Source organism: Sphaeramia orbicularis, chromosome 15 (genome assembly GCF_902148855.1).
Source record: "Sphaeramia orbicularis chromosome 15, fSphaOr1.1, whole genome shotgun sequence".
Lineage (NCBI taxonomy): Eukaryota > Metazoa > Chordata > Actinopteri > Kurtiformes > Apogonidae > Sphaeramia > Sphaeramia orbicularis.
Window position 1 is genome coordinate 49,539,346 of NC_043971.1, and position 18,613 is coordinate 49,557,958.

The following is an 18,613-nucleotide window of genomic DNA, read 5'->3' on the forward strand; positions in this document are numbered from 1 at the left end:
TATATATATATATACACACACACACACACACATACATACATATATAAATATACATACATACATACATATATATATATCAGTGTGATATTCAAACTTTAGTAAAAAAAAAAAAAAAACCTGAATGTGACATTACAGTTATTATTTTACTGTTCAAAAGATCTATAGTTTAGATATTTTTCCACTTGTAACATAGATAATTATGATTTTTTGTTGTGTTGACCTTTATAAAAACAGGTCAGAAATGTCCTATTTCATCACATCCTTTTCATTAGAGATGAACTCTTCGTATGCACCTGTAACAGCATGTGTGTTTTTAGAGTGTTTATGTTCAAACCGACTCAGACATTTTTATTTATGAAACATAAAATCCAAACAGAAATGACGTTTTAATCCATTTGTTCTAGTTTTCAGGGCAAATAAACGTCTCTTCATTCATTCATTTATTTATTTATTCATGTTTTTTAATTATAAACTACAGTTACAGTGAATCCAGGGGGAGTGGTCTTATTGGAGGCTCCTCCCACCCTCATCTATGGGATCTGTTCATGAGGTCATTCTGTACGGGTCCACGCTCTCTGCCGCTGCCGCCGTGTCCTCCCGCTGAGGCCTCAGCTGTGGTGGATTGGTACTCACCCCGTTCCACTCCACGCCCATACTCACTTCCTCTCCGGTCTCAGATCCGCTCTCATACTTAACGCTGGTCAGGCTGTCCCTGCTCCGTCGCCGGTCGCCTTCTGTGTCCTTCAGGATCTCGCCCACGCGGCTCTGGTGGAGGGGGTCGATGCCCTGATGGAGCGGCACACAGGACGGACACACATACAACAAACACACAACAAACAAACACACACACCATCAGAACGGCTGCAGAGGCGGAGTTAAACCAGACGACAGAAGTGGGCGGTTAAATGGAGGTTTTATGAAGATGATTATTCCTGCAGGGCTGGGCCGCACCGAACCACCGGAGCCAAGAAAAGACTCCCATCAGTCTGGAATCAGGGTCAAATATGAGTTATGTACAGTTTAGGTTGAGACCAGATAAAGGTTCTAATAGTTTTGGATTTTTAATTATAGTTTAGTTTTATTTAGTTTTGACTTTTTTTTTCTCTAATTCAGTTAGTTTTAATTAGTTTTTAGAGCAGGCCTGCTAGTTTTCATTAGTTTTCGTTTTTTTTCTAAATGCTTAGTTTTAGTTTAGCTTTAGCATTAATTTTTTTTTTTTTTTTTTTTTTTTTTTTATATCTTTTCTCTTCTTCTCCGTCGTATTCAAATAAATCCCAGACAGGACTCTGCTGCTTTCTCCCAACTTTAGTCTCCATGTTTCCAGGTAGAGTGGGGACCAGAAGACGACTGGAAACCACAAGTGACCACAAGTGACCGACCGTCAAGTGTCATATGGTGCCAGCAGCTAAAATTGCTTCAGCAAAATAAATCGATTTCCTATCAATCCGACATTGACAAAAGACAAAAACCAAGGGAATTTTATCCATAATTTTTTGCACGTTTTTAGTTATTTTTATAAACACACAATACAGTTTCAGTTAGTCATCTTTTTTTTCTTTTAATTATAGTTTTAATTTATTTCACTTAACGAAAATCTTTTTTCAATTCTAGTTTTCGTCATTTCGTTAGCTTTCGCTAACGATAATAACCTTGGTCTGGACCAAGGTTATAATAGTTTTGGATTTTTAATTATAATTTAGTTTAATTTAGTTTTGACCTTTTTTTCCTCTAATTTGGTTAGTTTTAATTCATTTTTAGAGCAGGTTTGCTAGTTTTTATTAGTTGTTTTTTTCTGATTGCTTAGTTTTAGTTTAGTTTTAGTATTAGTTTCAGTTTTTTCATATATTTTATCTTCCATCCTATTCAAAAAAATAAGTGAGGTTACCCTGGACACTTTATTTGGGGGTGGGGTTAGGGCGGCTCATTGACTGAGCACAGACACAAACACATGTACAGTACCATGTATAAATTCCCTATAGCAGGTTGGAGGGGGTAATGTAGGTGGGGGTGTTATCCATACACAACATCACTTATGTGAAAACAAAACCGAAACTTGCCATTCTTTCACCGTTGGCCTCCTGACTTCTACACCTCTGTTATACTGCTGATCTGAGACGAAATTTTCACATGTTCTATCCTATATCAACAGACTAAGATGAAAACGAAGGGAATTTTATCCATAATTTTTATACGTTTTAGTTAGTTTTGTAAACACACAATACAGTTTCAGTTAGTTATTGTTTTTTTCTTTTAATTCGAGTTTTGTATTTATTTCAGTTAACGAAAATGGTTTTTCAATTTTAGTTTCGTCATTTCATTCATTTTCGTTAATGATAACCTTGGTCCAGACTGAGGCTGAAGACATAGGGTTATTAGAGGTTTAAGGAATTTTGGAAAAGACTTGATGAGCAAAAACACAACAAAAAAAAGATGCAACACGATGAAGAAAATAGAAAAACTCAAACAAATGGAAAAGTAGGCAGAGCTTACCAACAGCCCTGGATGAGCATTGTTTGAAGGAATTTCTATGATTGTTATGTGTATGTATGCACCATGTAACAATGAAGATCAATAAATAACACATATATATATACATATATATATATATACACACACACATACACACAGGGTGGGGAAGCAAAATTTACAATATTTTGAGGCAGGGATTGAAAGACAGTGTAAGACCAATTAGTTTATTGAAAGTCATGAGAATTTAAATCTTCAAATCATATTTTACTGCATTTCTAACGGTCTTGTTGTCTACCTCAAGTTCAATTGCCATTTTTCTCATGGATTTGGTTGGATCCTTTAGGATTTTGGATTTGAGAGCTTTAATAAAAGCTTTGGTACGTTTTTTGTTGCTTCCTCCACTTCCAGACTTTCTCGTAATAGTTTTGCTCATAGTCATTCTCTTCTTTCCATTATAAACAGTCTTTATGGACACTCCAACCATTTTTGAAATCTCCTTTGGTGTGACGAGTGCATTCAGCAAATCACACACTCTTTGACGTTTGCTTTCCTGATTACTCATATGGGCAAAAGTTTCTGAAAAGGTATGGATAATAGTGTTAGGTATGATTATGACATCAATATATGTTTGGTTTCAAAACAACTGACGTAGTGACGGCTGAGAAAAAACAACTAAATGTTCATTGTAAATTTTGCTTCCCCACCCTGTATATATATATATATATATATATATATATATATATATATATATATAAATCCAAAAATATAAATTCCAACATCAAACTACACCTCAACTAGAGGAAAAGAACAAGTGTGTCAAATATGGAAAGAATTGGATGAATAGTGTCTGAGAAATGGGATGAGCAAAAACTCAGATGGACAGAATTCCTGTTTTATCTGGATAAACGTGTGGGATGTGATGAGAAAAAAAAAAGTACAAGACAGAACAGGACGAAAAATGACAAAAGACGTAATAGGATGAAAAATGACAAAAGACATAAAGGGCCGAAAAATGAAAAGATGAAATGAAAGAAAAAAAAAAAAGAAAAAAATGCACGAGATGAAAAAAAGATGCATTGAGATGCAAAAAACCTAAAAGACGCAACGAGATGATAAAAGATAAAAATGAAGGAAAAAATTTAAAGACAAGATGAAAGAAAACATAAAAGATGCAAAAAAAAAGAGTAGGGATTTCCGATATTGGCTTTTTTGCCAAAAACCGATATGCCGATATTGTCCAACCCTTAATTTCCAATTCCGATATCTACCAATACCACTGCCGATATATGTGGGATATTAAACTAATTTTAGGTAACATCACATATCTGCTGTCATGGAATTAACACATCATGCCTAATTTTATTGTGATGCCCCATTGGAAGCATTCTCAAATGCAAAGAGGCTTTTAAAATGTAAACACTGTCCAAAGAATACATACTTCAGCTTAAGTTGTGTAAAAAATGCCATATTTATTCATTTTCTCTCCCTCCCTCCATGAGTCTATTACAGTGTGGCAACTCTGCTGTACAATTTTGAAAACTGCACATTTCTTTCAGCTACAAACAATGCTTCATTTATGCGGCGGTAAATGCCGGCGAAATCAAGGCATTATTTTATCGGTTTTAATGATAGGCAAAAACAAACGTTAACGATATTCACCGATATTACATTTTTATGCCAATATCAGGCTGATAATATCGGTGGGCTGATATTATCGGACATCCCTAAAAAAAAGTAAAAGACGCAACAAGAAAAAAAACTGTTAGTCTCCAAATATTATTAATATACTTAAACACTTTTTATTTAACCTGTTATATGACTAATTCTGTAGAAGTCCACAGTCAGAGGCTGTGTGATGCTGATGGTCAGTGCGCTGTGGCCCAGCCCTGTTCACTGTGTGTTTAATCCAGTCTGGACATGAGTGTAAATGTGTACATGTGATGTTAGAGGAGGCGGAGCTACACAGGGACGACCACTCAAAGACAAAACACTTACTGTGTTGCTCTGGATCCCGAGCAATGAAGAGAAAGAAGAAAAATAGCATGAGATGGACTGTTCTAGCACGGCACACATTCAAGGTCTGACAACAGGAAGTGGTCAAGGTTTAGTTTGGACGGGACGCTTACCTGCTTACGAGACCGCACGGCACATTCCTCCAGGGTCTCAGCCGCCTCCAGTTTACCCTGACGGCGGTACAGTGCCCCCAGGTTCCTCAGGGTGGTGTTGACCGTGGGGCTGGACACAAACAACAACAACAACGACAACAACAACAGAACTGTTAGCTCAGACCAAGGTTAGAATAGTTTTGATTTTTCATTATAGTTTAGTTTTATTTAGTTTGGGCTTTTTTTCTCCAAATCAGTTCGTTTTAATTCATTTTTAGAGCAGGTTTGCAAGTTTTATTTTTTTCTAAATGTTTAGTTTTAGTATTAATTACCTCCGCCAGGAGGTATTGTGATCACTTTGCTTTGTGTGCATGCGTGCGTGTTTCTTTATTTGTTTGTTAGCAAGATAACTCAAAAAGTTATGGATGGATTTTCATGAAATTTTCAGGAAATGTTGATACTGGCGCAAGGAAGAAATTATTAAATTTTGGTGGTGATCGGGGGGGGGACTGTCTTGGCGGAGGTCTGCGCCCTCCGAGTGCTTTTCTTGTTTTAGTGTTGTATCTTTTCTCTTCTTCTCAGTCGTATTCAAATAAATCCCAGACAGGACTCTGCTGCTTTCTTCCAACTTTAGTCTCCATGTTTCCAGTAGAGTGGGGGCCAGAGGACGACTGTAAACCACAAGTGACGGACCGTGAAGTGTCGTACGGTGCCACTAGCTAAAATATCTTGAGCGAAATAAATCGGTTTCGTATCAATCCGACATTGACAAAGACGAATATGAAGGGAATTTTATCAATAATTTTTATCCGTTTTAGTTAGTTCTGAAAACACACAATACAGTTCAGTTAGTTATCGTTTTTTTCTTTTAATTATGGTTTTTATTTATTTCAGTTAATGAAAATGTTTTTACATTTCTAGTTTTCATCAATCATATTTTATTTATATAGCGCCAAATCATAACAAAAGTTATCTCATGACGCTTTACATATCAAGTTGGTTGAAACCAGACTCTAAGCCAATTTACAGAAACTCAACAGAATCCTCCAGGAGCAAACACTTAATCATTTCATTCGCTTTCGTTAATGATAATAACCTTGGCTCAGACTCCCAGTGGGTCAGTAATCACAGATACAGGCTTATGGACATGAAAACACTGGCTTCAAAATGGAGGATCCAGCTAAGAAGCTTTAACCCTCTGGGATCCATAAACTCTCCGATGTCCCATCCATAGAGCGCACAATCTGCACAGTGTTGGAGGAATGGTAAATGTAGAACATTCTCTGACATAGGACCCTGAGAATTAAAGCACAAGTAAACGGAATACAACAGGAATACCATGAAGGGAAATCACATGGAAAACTAGAAAAGCACTCAGAGAGCGCAGACCTCCGCCAAGGCAGATCAACCTCCCCCCCAACCAAAATGTTGTCATTTGTTCCTTGTGCCAGTATCAACATTTCTTTAAAATTTCATCTAATTCCATCCATATTTTTTTGAGTTATCTGGCACACAGACAGACAGACAAACCCCAATGAAAACAGAACCTTCGCAGTTCCTTGGTGGAGGTAACAAATATTTGTTTTTACCAAAGAAAATTACAGCAGTACAATATCAGCCATAGACACATAATCTTATAATAGCTCTCATTCTTTCATCAGTCACAGTATAAAACAAAAAAAGCACTCAGAGAGCACAGACCTCCGACAAGACAGATCTGCCCCCCCCCCCCGATCACCACCAACATTTTATCAGTTGTTCGTTGTGCCAGTGTCAACATTTCCTGAAAATTTAATGAAAATCCGTCCATAACTTTTTGAGTTATCTTGCTAACAAGCAAACAAACACGCAAACACACAAAGCAAAGTGATCACAACACCTCCTGGCAGAGGTAACAATAAACTAAGAACCATATGAATATAAATATATAAAAAAGAGAAGTCATTGTTGCAGAGTTAAGAAGCATCAACCTCTGCTCAAGGACATTATAAAAACTAGAAAAGCACTCGGAGAGCGCAGACCTCCGCCAAGGCAGATCAGTGCCCCCCCCCCCACCCCTGATCACCACCAAAATTTGTTTGGTCATTAGTTCATTGTTGTCATTTGTTTAGTCATTTGTTCCTTGTGCCAGTATCAACATTTCCTGAAAATTTCATCCAAATCCGTCCGTAACTTTTTGAGTTATCTTGTACACGGACAGACAGACAGACAGACAAACCAGTGCCAGCAAAAACATAACCTCCTTGGCAGAGTTAATAAAGGGAATGGACAATGTCCTTATGTGCAATTTGTGGAGAGCATTTACTCTGAGATAATTATTACAAGTCACTGTTATTATATCATATTACTGTCTTTTAATTGACTTTATACTGCTTTTATCTTATGACTTTTATTGTGAGTGTATCGTTTCATCTTTTCTACTTGTACTCTCAGACCTCTGCCTAATAATTCCTGTGTACCCGAATGTGAACAAATGGAAAATAAACTCTTTTGTCATATTTTTGTGGCTGTGTCAGACGGTTAAACATCATGTAAAATGCTCCTCCACCATGTGTGTAAATGTTCCAGTTTCCACCCGGTGCTGTGAGTGTTCCAGGTGTGTTCGTCTGCGTCTCACCTGTTGACTTTGCAGGCCTTGTACCAGCCTCCGTATTCTCCATATGGAGTGTTGTCTCGGTGTTTGCCCTGGAAGTAAAAAGGTTCAAACTGGATCAGCTGCATTTTTCTACTGTTTACATAGAAAGGTTTTTCCACTGAAGGGCTTTCTGCTGGAACTAAGGTCACATTTCACTTCCTGGACCTGACATTCACTGACCTACTTTCCTCCATGTCATTTTCAGTGTGTGTGCGTGTGTCAAGGTTCTAATAAATTAGGATTTTTAATTATAGTTTCGTTTTATTTAGTTTTGACTTTTTTTTCCTCTAATTCAGTTAGTTTTAATCAGTTTTTAGAGCAGGTTTGCCAATTTTCATTAGTTGTTGTTTTTTCTGAATGCTTAGTTTTAGTTTAGTTTCAGTTTTTTCATATATTTTATCTTCCATCCTATTCAAAGAAATAAGTGAGGTTACCCTGGACACTTTATTTGGGGGTGGGGTTAGGGTGGCTCTGACTGAGCACAGACACAAACACATGTACAGTACCATGGATACATTCCCTATAGCAGGTTGGAGGGGGTAATGTAGGTGGGGGTGTGATCCATACACAACGTCACTTGTGTGGAAACGAAACTGAAACTTTCCATACTTTCACCGTTGGCCTCCTGCCTTCTACACCTGTTCTACTGCTGATCTGAGGCAAAATGTTCACATGTTCTATCCTATATCAACACTGACAAAGACGAAAACCAAGGGAATTTTATCCATAACTTTTATCTGTTTTAATTAGTTTTGTAAACACACAATACAGTTTCAATTAGTTATCGTTTTTTTCTTTTAATTCAAGTTTTTACTTATTTCAGTTAACGAAAATGTTTTTTCACTCTTAGTTTTCGTCATTTCGTTCATTTTCGTTAACAATAATAACCTTGGTGTGTGTGTATATGTGTGACATCACACACTCACCTTGCTCATTTCCTCTCGTTCCTCTGCGTGCATCCAGATCGGCTTATTTTCAGCTGCAGAGAGAGAAAAAAAAAGAACGATTCGACACAGAGTACAAAAGGACAGATGACCTTAAACTGTGATTATTAATAAAAGATCAAACATGAAAACAGAAGATTAGAAGAGGGCATGAGTCGAACTGGGATTAGAAGGTTCATATGATAAAAGGCACCATAAATGTCACAGTATTTATGACCATGGATGCATCAACATGAAAATAATATGAACCTCCTCAGACACAGACAGAGGTTTACTGTCCATGTTTGTGGACTAGAGTTTCACAGCTTTAGACAAAATTAAAAAAAACTGTCCACCATGAAGGACATTCCATAAAAAAATATAAAAAAAACGCATCTAAAGAAACTGTTGCATCATGATGTTTACAATATAGACAATTATTAAATTTTCAAAAAGTCCAAACTTGTCCTTTCCTGACATTTCCTGAGTCTGAGGAGGTTAAAGACATGAAAAGGTGACAATGATGGGAAAAAAAAAATTAAAAAAATCAGACAACATGTACACAGAACTAAAGTAAAATGGTGTAAAGACAGACAAGAAAATGACATAAAAACACCTTTAGTCTCTGATTATTAATTTAATTCCCATTTTGTTAATTTTCTTTATTAAAATTTTGCAATAAAAAAATGGAACACCTTAAGTTTTTATTTTAACAGTGAAAAAAAACAACAAAAGACTGAATCAGGATTATCATAATAAATATTTTAATTATATATTATGATATGTAATAATTATAATATATTATAATAATCAGTCACTGATCACCAAGAGAAATGATCGATTAAAATTATGATATAGAATTATATCAGAATAATTCTAATCATGGCCTAGCCCTTTAACACAGTTTATCTGAGTTAAATGAAAGCACACACACTTATGAATTCTTTCAGGTCATTTCATTATTTCATATATATTTTCGCTTCATATTTTGTTAAACCCACATTAATATCAAACACATGTAAAACTCTGAGAACAGAAAACAGAATAAACGCAAAACATCAAAAGGAGAAAAAATAGAAAAATCACAAAAATATAAAATTATATTTATCAGTGTTGTCAGAACAAATATGCACCAATAAACAGCTCTGGAAAAAATGCTAATATTTATCCAAACTGAAACAATCAAGTCCAATAGTTGTCAACTATTAAATGAATCTACAATTATTTCTTTTCTGTTTCAGTAACTGAACATTTTTAAATCTTTGGACGTCGTCTCATACTTTTCCACCATTTCCCCGACAGTTTACACAGAAAAAAAACCCAGTCGATTTATTCAGAAACCGTATGTTGCAGCCACAGTAAGAAACAACTAACACAGAAAACTAAAGAAATCTGAGAAAATCAAACAAAGTACTGATTTATAAACTGATGTTAAAATATTAATGTTGTGTTTCATAATAAACAGGATCCTGTTTGAGTCTGAAAATCCTACATTTCCTTTTCATTTTTCTCTAATAAATGTCTGCAGTGTAAATACTTTACTTGGAATTGAACAGAAATTTTAACAGAAATAATGTCTGTTTTTTCCTACAATAATCAACTTAAATATTGAATTTCCTCAAACACTTTTCCCTAAATAACCCCAGTTGTGTTTCTTCACAGCTATATTTCTGTTCTTTTTAAACACCTTTGACTTCATTCCAAACATCTGCTGCATGGTTTCCCTTCGGCTGGTTTTCGATAAAAGTCTGTTTTAGTCCAGGTCAGATGTGATCAAATAAACATGTGAGGAGTGTTCAGATGAAACTACAGTTTATCCTCTAGTGACTCTTCTGAACGCTGACGGAGAACACGCCTTAGAACATGGTCCACTTTTTAACCATCTGTCCGTCAGTGTCTCTGCTCGCTGCTGTGAGACAAACAGCAGGTAGAAAACACATGAACACCCACAAACGGACGCTTTCCTTCAACCCACCACCGCTTCATATGGTTCCACCCTAAAGCACTATCAGGGTTCCCACATGTTTCACACTGGACTGGAAGGAAAAATTATGTTGAAGTTCAGTTCCATCAGAGGTGGACTGGAAACACTGGTCTATAATATTTATAAATGATCTGTCTTTAGATTAAATGTGTTAAATGTTCCATATTTTAATCAGATTAATTGTTAAACTAATGACCAAATGGTCCAATAGTCCAAAAGGCACTACTTTTATTATTTTAGAACCATTTGACTTGTAGACCAGTGAAATTAAACATGTTTTTTAGTTCTTTAATTGGTAGCAGGATTCAAATACATTTTTCAAGGTCTAATTTAAACACTTTTCAGGGTCATTTTCTCATTTTCCCACCCCCTCATAAGAAGGCTGTAGGAAAATATCGGTTCTGCAATATATCACGATATTTCATTTCACAATACTGTATCGATATTTTTAGGTATTTATTCAAATGCAGATATGGCAGAGGTTCATTTTTGTTTTTTTGTTTCTAGTTTATATATTATTCTTTAACACTCTTTTATTAAATAATGTTAGTTCCTTTGTTGGGATCAAACTAATTATAACTAATTAATAGCTAACTGAACTAAAATACTGTTCTGATGTTAGTTCTGAACTAATAGAATATGAACATTTGAACAGGATCTTAAACTGTAATGTCTGTAAAACAGAATTTCAGTTTGAACACAGAAATATTTTGTGATATAACATTAGGTCCTGTTGGGATCAAATAAAAATGTGTTTAGTATTTGTGCAGATTTCTGGTGGAATTTAATTCTTCCAGGAAATCATCTTTTAAAAATGAAACAAAACCAATAAAAAAAATTTCTTTTTAACTTTTTGTATTGTGATATATCATATTGTGATCCTAGTATTGTGATTTGTATCGTATCGCCAGACTCTTGCCGATACACAGCCCTACTCATCACTGGAGTCAAATCCATATCTACATGAATACATCTACTCATGATTATTTATTTCACTTTTTATCCCAATGACGTACATTGTATTATGTTATAAACATCTAAAATTATGTTTCATAACAGCAAAGTTTAGAAATTAAAGAACATAAAGTTTAATCCAAAAAAAAGGGAAGATACTTGGTGTTCTTCAGACACATTGGAACCAAAGAGAAATGCCGCGTTTCCTCTATGTAGTATCGGCTCGACTCAGCTCAGCTCGATTCGACTCGGCCTTTTTGCGTTTCCATTATGAAAAGGACCTGGAATCTGGTACCTGTTACTAGTTTTTTGGTATCACCTCTGCTAAGGTTCCAAGGCTGGGGAACAGATACTAAAAGGTGATGTGTAAACACTGCAGACCACTGACTGGTCAGGGAGTTGTCTCTGTGACCCGCCCTTTTACAAAAAACAGATGTGAAAGTTCACAGTAAATATGTTGGTAGGTTAATCCACATGATGACAGTCTGTAAAACTACACCACGGTTTGTCGAGGAAGTTTAGACGTAAAAATTCAGCGTGAGCTTGACGAGACAACACGCACTGAGTGAGTTTATCAGCAACTCTGAGCAGACGACACGGAAGTAAAGCACCGCATCGCTATGACGTCCAAGAAACTGTTAAGTCGTAATGGAAACGGTCTTCAGGAATAGGACTTGGTGCCCGAGTTGAGCCAAGCTGAGCCGAGCCAGTTCCATGTGGTGGAAACACAGCAAAAGGTTCAGATAAACTGGACCTGAGTCGACCTGAGAACACCTGGAACTGACTGTAGGACACAAAGGTTTAGTTTTATAAATGTATCACCTCTGTGTACGTAGGGTTGGAGTTAATACTAAAAATAAATCACATCACAGAGTTAGAATTGAAGACACTCTCAAGCACTTCAACTAAAATTCAAGCACTTGAACCTTGAAAACACAACATTGAAATTGCAGTATTTTCAAGTATTTCCAGCCCCTGTATGAACCCAGTGTCAGTTATTTTCTGCTCCTCTGTCGGTGTTATATACAGTGGTTATAACGGTGCACTCTTCTGTTGGATTTATTTATCATTTGATTTTCTGCATCATATTAAATGACTCTGACCAGTACATGAGAATAAACCAATCTGATCCAGATCTGATATTTTCCAACGTGAGTTCAGTCTGAACGTCCAGGTCACATTTATCCAACCTTTACGTCATTGAAATGTGACAAACATCTCAGTTGTTTGTCCCATTTGTTGGTTGGAGCAGAGGAAAACCATATTTCCTTCTGTAAACAAAGTGTGTGTCTGCGTGGTCTCGTATTCCACCAGGACCTCTTTAGTACATGTGGGTCACTTCAGGGTCACATTCAGTTCAGACTCAAAACTGATAGAAGTCGCATTTAATGTGGAATATGAACCAACACACAAAAAAAATCTGATTTGACCAAAAACAAACAGACTGTGCATTAGACCTGCTGTGAACGGAGCCTAATTTTTAACACTTTTCATCTGTTTCAAAGTCAGAATGGGACAGATTTACTCCTTGTTTTAGTGAGTTTCATTTTACACAGATTTCAATGGTACAAAAATTCATCAGGGCTGAAAATGACGACAAAGATGTTGTCGATTTCAACAGAAGAAAATAACTAAAATGTAAGATCTACAGCAGGGGTGTCAAACTCATTTCAGTTCAGGGGCCACATCCAGCCTAATATGATCTAAAGTGGGCCGGACCAGTAAAATGAAATAAATAATAGGGTAAGAACCTAGAAATAATGTCAACTCCAAAGTTTTCTCTCTGTTTTTGAGTGAAAAAAGTAAAATTCCATGATGAAAATGTTTACACCTATGAACTGTACTTGAACATAACATGAACAAATATGAACCTGAAAATTCTTAAGAAAAAAAGTGCAATGCGAACAATATTACACCTAAGTTAATCATTTATACATGTGCATTATAACTTACAGATTTAGTAACAGGCAGAATATTGTACAAAATTCCACATACTTCTCTTAAGACATTTCAGATTGTTCATATTTGTTCAGGATATTCATATTTTTTGTAAAAGGATAGTTTGTAAATGTAACTTTTTTCTAATTTTACTTATTTTTAATACTAAAACACAGAGGAAAATTTGCAGTTTTTATTAGTTATAGCTTATTATGATAATATTTTACTAGTCTGATCCACTTTAGATTGAATTGACCTAAAATGATTTCCATATCCTTGATTATTAATATCTTCAGTGTAATTTTTGTATTTTACAAATTCATCCTCGGGGCCGGATCGGACTCTTTGGCGGGCTGATTTTGGCCCCCGGGCCGCATGTTTGACACCTGTGATCTACAGTGTGTGTTTAAAAGAAGGACCACATCCCTGACGCTTCCATTCAATGACTACTGTCCTAAATTGTGAGTTCTGGTGTAAATGAGGGCTGTACCCCCCTCTGTCCAGGTGTTGGACTGTGGGAACCCTGAACCGTGTCTTTGGTCCATGTCTCTGTTAATGAGGCTCAGTCTTACCGTCGACAGATCCAAACTCCTTCTCGTGGGCCCGGGTCAGAATCTCTTTGTACAGGATCTCAGCGTCCTTGTATTTGCCCTGTTTGAGAAAACAGGATGCCTGAGGAGAGAAGAACGTTTTTAGTACCGGATCACATCAACCTGTTGACTCTGAACTCTATCCTCAGAGTCGGTTCTGTTCGGCACATTCTTCCCAAAGCTCATGAAAAAGCATCCAGTATCTGCAGCAGCTCCATCAGAAACACCACAGATGGAGGAGGAAGAGCCACAAAACCCTCCATCATCACCACAAAACAACTGGAAGTCACACAAAACAACTAGAACATCTACTGTAAATAACCAGTAATAATATAGTGACAATTATCACTATATACAATATGATGTTACAGACTGTATTGGTCAAACTCATTTTAGTTCAGTTCCACACTCAGCCCAATATGATCTCAAGTGGGCCGAATCAGGAAAATAAGAACAACGAAAAAAGTAAAATTACATTATAATAATGTTTACATCTACAATGTTTCCTTAAAAATCTGAATAATGTGAACAACTTGAAATGTCTTAAGAAAAACAAGTGCAGTTTTAACACTATTCTGCCTCAGTTTATCATTTACACATGTGCATTTCAACTTTTATTACAAATACACAAAACATTTAGTAACAGGTTTAATATTGATAAAATGGCATTTACTCTTCTCAAGACATTTCACGTTGTTCATATTTGTTCAGGTTATTCACACTTTTTGTAAAAGGTTAGTTTGTTAATGTAAACCTTTTCATGTAATTTCACTTGTTTTACACTAACAAAAAAAAAAAAAGGTAAAATCTGCAATTGTCATTATTTATAGGTTAATATGACAGTGTTTTTCTGGTCTAACCCAATTGAGATCTAACTGATTTATATGTGTCTGTATATGGAACCTGAAATAAAATGATTTTTACACTATTGATTGTTAATATCTTCAGTGTAATTTTTGCATTTCACAAATTCATCCTACAGGCCAGATTGGACCCTTTGGTGGGCCAGGCCGCATGTTTGGCAACTGTGGTCTAAAGTGAAGTTGGTGAAAATTCAATCAGACTTGAATCCTTCTTGTGATCGTTGTTAAGTTGAACCGGCCAAACTGTCTCATATGTTCTGGTTTTGTTCAAAACTGAAAAACCTTTGTCAGTCTATATTTAAATTTCTGTCTGATGTAAAAGGGTCTCATATTGAACCTGAGGCAACAATTATAATATTTGGCATTACATCATATTCTTTTCATTTCAACCAAAAATCTAAACTCTAATTGCCTTCATCACTCTTCTAGCTCGTAGACTAATACTACTGAAATGGAAAGATAAACAACCTCCAGCATTTAAATCTTTGTTTCTGGATCATTTACATCATTTAACATCAGCAAAAATTAAAGAGGATGTGCCAATAAGTTTATCAATACCTCTAACCTGTTCTGAATCACATAAAAGAGGGAGATCCATCACTTATTCCACAGTAGTCTGATTAATACGAGCCTGTGACTAATATCTGAGTTTCTTTTTTTAAATTTATTTATTGTTATTGTTAATTTTCATCTTTTTTATGGTGCAACAGGGTGGGAATGTTCATGGGTTTGGGTACAAAAAAACAAACAAAAAACCCAAAAAACGATGACTGTATTATGATTTTCTGGATGCTCAATATGTAATAAAAACACTTTGAACAAAAAAATATGATGTTAGGATAACTATTATGACATCACTATAGTGTCAGTTATCACTATATAAAATATGATGTCATGATAACTATTATGACATCACTATAGTGTCAGTTATCACTATAAAAAATATGATGTCATGATAACTATTATGACATCATTATAGTGTCAGTTATCACTATATAAAATATGATGTCATGATAACTGACTACGAGATCCTAATAATGATGTGGCTCTGAGTCTGTCTGGTTCTGGTCCAAATGGACTGATCTGATGTGGTTCAACAGATTTAACTCAAGTGTCATTGCAGTGTGCGTTTGTCACCAGGTTGTTCTTGGTTTTGGCGACGTTGGGGTCGTCTGGGCCCAGTCGGCTCTCGTAGATCTCCAGGGCGCGGCAGTAGTAGTACTCCACCTCCTCGTACTTGCCCTGGTTCTGACACAGCAGGGCCAGGTTGTTGAGCTGTTTGGCCACGTCGGGGTGGTCTTTACCCAGGACCTGTGTTCACACATGTCACACACACACATACGTTCAGTCTGTGCTGCGTTCAGTGTCTGCTGGCGTTCACAGCTCTAATAAAAGCCCAGCTGATGGGTCCACAGGACACCACCCCTCCATCCACCTCCTGCTGTTTTCCGCTGGCGTCCACTTTCAGCTCTGCTCTAATTTAAACTCTAACTCCTTGGACTCAGGAAAAGCCTCCAGTGAAAACTTCAATTTCAGAATCATTTGCTTTGTGCCATTTATTTATAGTCTGTTATGCCGCGTTTCCACTACATGGAACCGACTTGACTCGGGTACCAGGTCCTATTCCTAGAGACCCTTTTCCATTACAGGATACTGCCAACTTTACAGTACCTGGACGTCATAGTGATGCAGCGCGTTACTTCCATGTCATCTGCTCAGAGTTGCTGATAAAGTCGCTCATTGCGTGTTGTCTCGTCAAGCTCACGCTGAATTTTTACATCTGAACCTCCTCGACAAACCATGGTTTAGTTTTACAGACCGTTATCATGTGGATTAACTTACCGCTATATTTACTGTAAACTTCCGCAACTGTTTTTTGTAAAGCGGTGGGTCATAGAGAGAACTCTGACCAATCAGTGGTCTGCAGTGTTTACACGTCACCTTTTTGTGTCTGGTCTCCAGTCCTGGAACCTCGGCAGAGGCGATACCAAAAAACTAGTACCGGGTACCAGATTCCAGGACCTTTTTCGTCATGGAAACGCAAAAAGGCCAAGTCGAGTCGAGGCGATACCATGTAGTGGAAACGGGGCATTAGTGTGATGTGGCATGGTGGACCAGTACTGACTTCAGTTCATTAATCTGACTGTTCATTGGTCCAGCAGGATGTCACCTACCTTTTCTCTGATCTCCAGAGCTCTCTTACACAGTGGCTCCGCCTCCTTGTACTTCCCCCTCTTCCCATACAGAACAGCCAGGTTGTTGAGCGTTGCAGCCACCTGTACAGAAACAGATGAAACATAAAAAACAATCCTCTGATGGTGTTTTATATGAACAGTTTAACCAATAAAGACCCACACATACTTTTGTGTCAGTTCCCAAATGATTTTCTCTCTATTTTAACCTTTAAGCGATTCATCACCACTTATTATTATATCCTTTGGATTTTATGTTTTTTCTGTTAAAATCCTGTATTTTCCTATATTTAATTCACTGATCATGTAGATGTTTATAAAAGCTCAGACTAAATTCAAAGGTTTTTATATCAAAACAATGAAAACTGAAGAAACAAAGTCTCAAAAATATCATTAACTGAACATAAACCTAGTGTGTCCATCCACTGTCATTGATCCAAGTCCATGGGTTTTACTGGTGAATCAATGTTGTAGAAGATGACAGTGTTTCCACAGTAACTACGGAGCCTCTGAACGTCCAAATATGGTCATATCTGATGACCATGAAAAGATGAAGAACTGTATTTTACACCAATTATTGACATGGATTGATAGGATTAGTGGATCAACAGGAATTAAACAGTTTAGATCAGTAGATGGATTAGGTTAAAGGTGGACGTTTGTGTAAATTTAATTTTTTATTTTTTTTTTTTGTTAATTTTTAGTTTCATTTTTAAGATTTTATCCTGATTATTGGTGGTAATATTCTAAATTGTTCTTGTTCTTTTTTGATTCTGTGCTTTCATTGTACATTTTATTCCATTTTGTTTTCAGTTTTTGTTCATATTTTTGTTCTTTTTGTCATTTCTGGCTCATTTTTGTCCATGTATTCCCTAGATGATGATATAAATCTACCTGGTCTACACTGTCAGGTGATACTGTGTTTTTGTTTTCATTATTCTGTGTTGGATTTACCAGAGCACTGATATGAAACCACCTGAAAAACCCAGGTTTCTTCAGGGTCAGCGGCTCAACGTCCACAGCTTTAGGAGGATTTACAGTGAATTCCAATAACCAGGTTTGTGTGTGTGATTCTTTGTTATTTCTGTGTGTGAGCAGAGGTGGAGGTTTGGACTGATGCTCTTATATCTGTGGGTTTAAGGTCTGAAATCTATACATTATCCCTGTCAACATGATGAACCAACGCCGTGTGACCAGTCTGTCTAAACATAGATGTGACCATGTGGATGCGGTTGCCATAACAACAGTGAATCTTACAGCAGGGTGGTCTTTGCCCAAGGTTTTCTCCCTGATGGACAGAGCGTCGTTGAGCAGATGGGCAGCCTCTTTGTATTTGTTCTGATCTCTGACGGAATAAACACAGAAAAACAGGAAATGAAGAGTCTGGAAAAACACATTCACAAGCATCATTCGCTCTGACAATAAAGGCTCGACTGTCACTAACACACAACACTGGCGCTCTGTCACTGATGTGCATGGCATTCTGGGATAGAACAGTGTGTTTGTTCTACATGGGAGGGAGGATTAATAAAGAACATTGGTGTTTTATCACCTACTTATTAAAATGAACAGTATCTGTCCTCCTCTATGCAGAGGATGCACATCCGTTTCCATTTCAGCTGTTTTTTTTCTTATTATTTATATCTAATCAAATATAAATTAAAGATCATGTTGAAGGATAAAGTGCCTGTAAATGTGAGGCATTTTTATCAGCTCTCACTGTTACTGAATATGATCCCAATCACAACAATGACTGATAATAGAAAAGAAGTTTAGTTGAGTTCATTATTGTTCAAAATGCATCTAAAACAATGTTACATTAATAATTGGAGCTGCAACATTAACGTTATCCACCCCTGTCTCTTGTGTTTTTAAATATGTCTAAGTCAGTGTATTTTAACAATGTTTGACTTTGTCTAGTGTGTAATTAATTGTAAATGTTTGTACTGCAACACTGGTC

The 18,613-nt window shown here is 36.5% G+C and overlaps 1 protein-coding gene across 8 annotated transcripts in view; it reads right to left on the reverse strand.

Moving 5' to 3' along the window:
- The window catches only part of klc1b (kinesin light chain 1b), a 55,452-nt gene that overhangs the window by 17,002 nt on the left and 19,837 nt on the right, over nucleotides 1–18,613 (reverse strand). For 3 of the 8 annotated variants that reach the window (XM_030156303.1, XM_030156302.1, XM_030156308.1), the window contains exons 6-14: nucleotides 17,911–17,998; nucleotides 16,636–16,737; nucleotides 15,599–15,772; nucleotides 13,581–13,680; nucleotides 8,136–8,188; nucleotides 7,192–7,259; nucleotides 4,596–4,704; nucleotides 4,465–4,473; nucleotides 634–786 (exon numbers count right to left, since the gene is read on the reverse strand). In XM_030156303.1, coding sequence (XP_030012163.1) covers nucleotides 634–786; nucleotides 4,465–4,473; nucleotides 4,596–4,704; nucleotides 7,192–7,259; nucleotides 8,136–8,188; nucleotides 13,581–13,680; nucleotides 15,599–15,772; nucleotides 16,636–16,737; nucleotides 17,911–17,998 — 856 coding nt within the window. The remainder of the gene's footprint in view (nucleotides 1–633; nucleotides 787–4,464; nucleotides 4,474–4,595; nucleotides 4,705–7,191; nucleotides 7,260–8,135; nucleotides 8,189–13,580; nucleotides 13,681–15,598; nucleotides 15,773–16,635; nucleotides 16,738–17,910; nucleotides 17,999–18,613) is intronic. The other 5 variants (XM_030156306.1, XM_030156309.1, XM_030156305.1 and 2 more) reach the window with 3 other exon arrangements.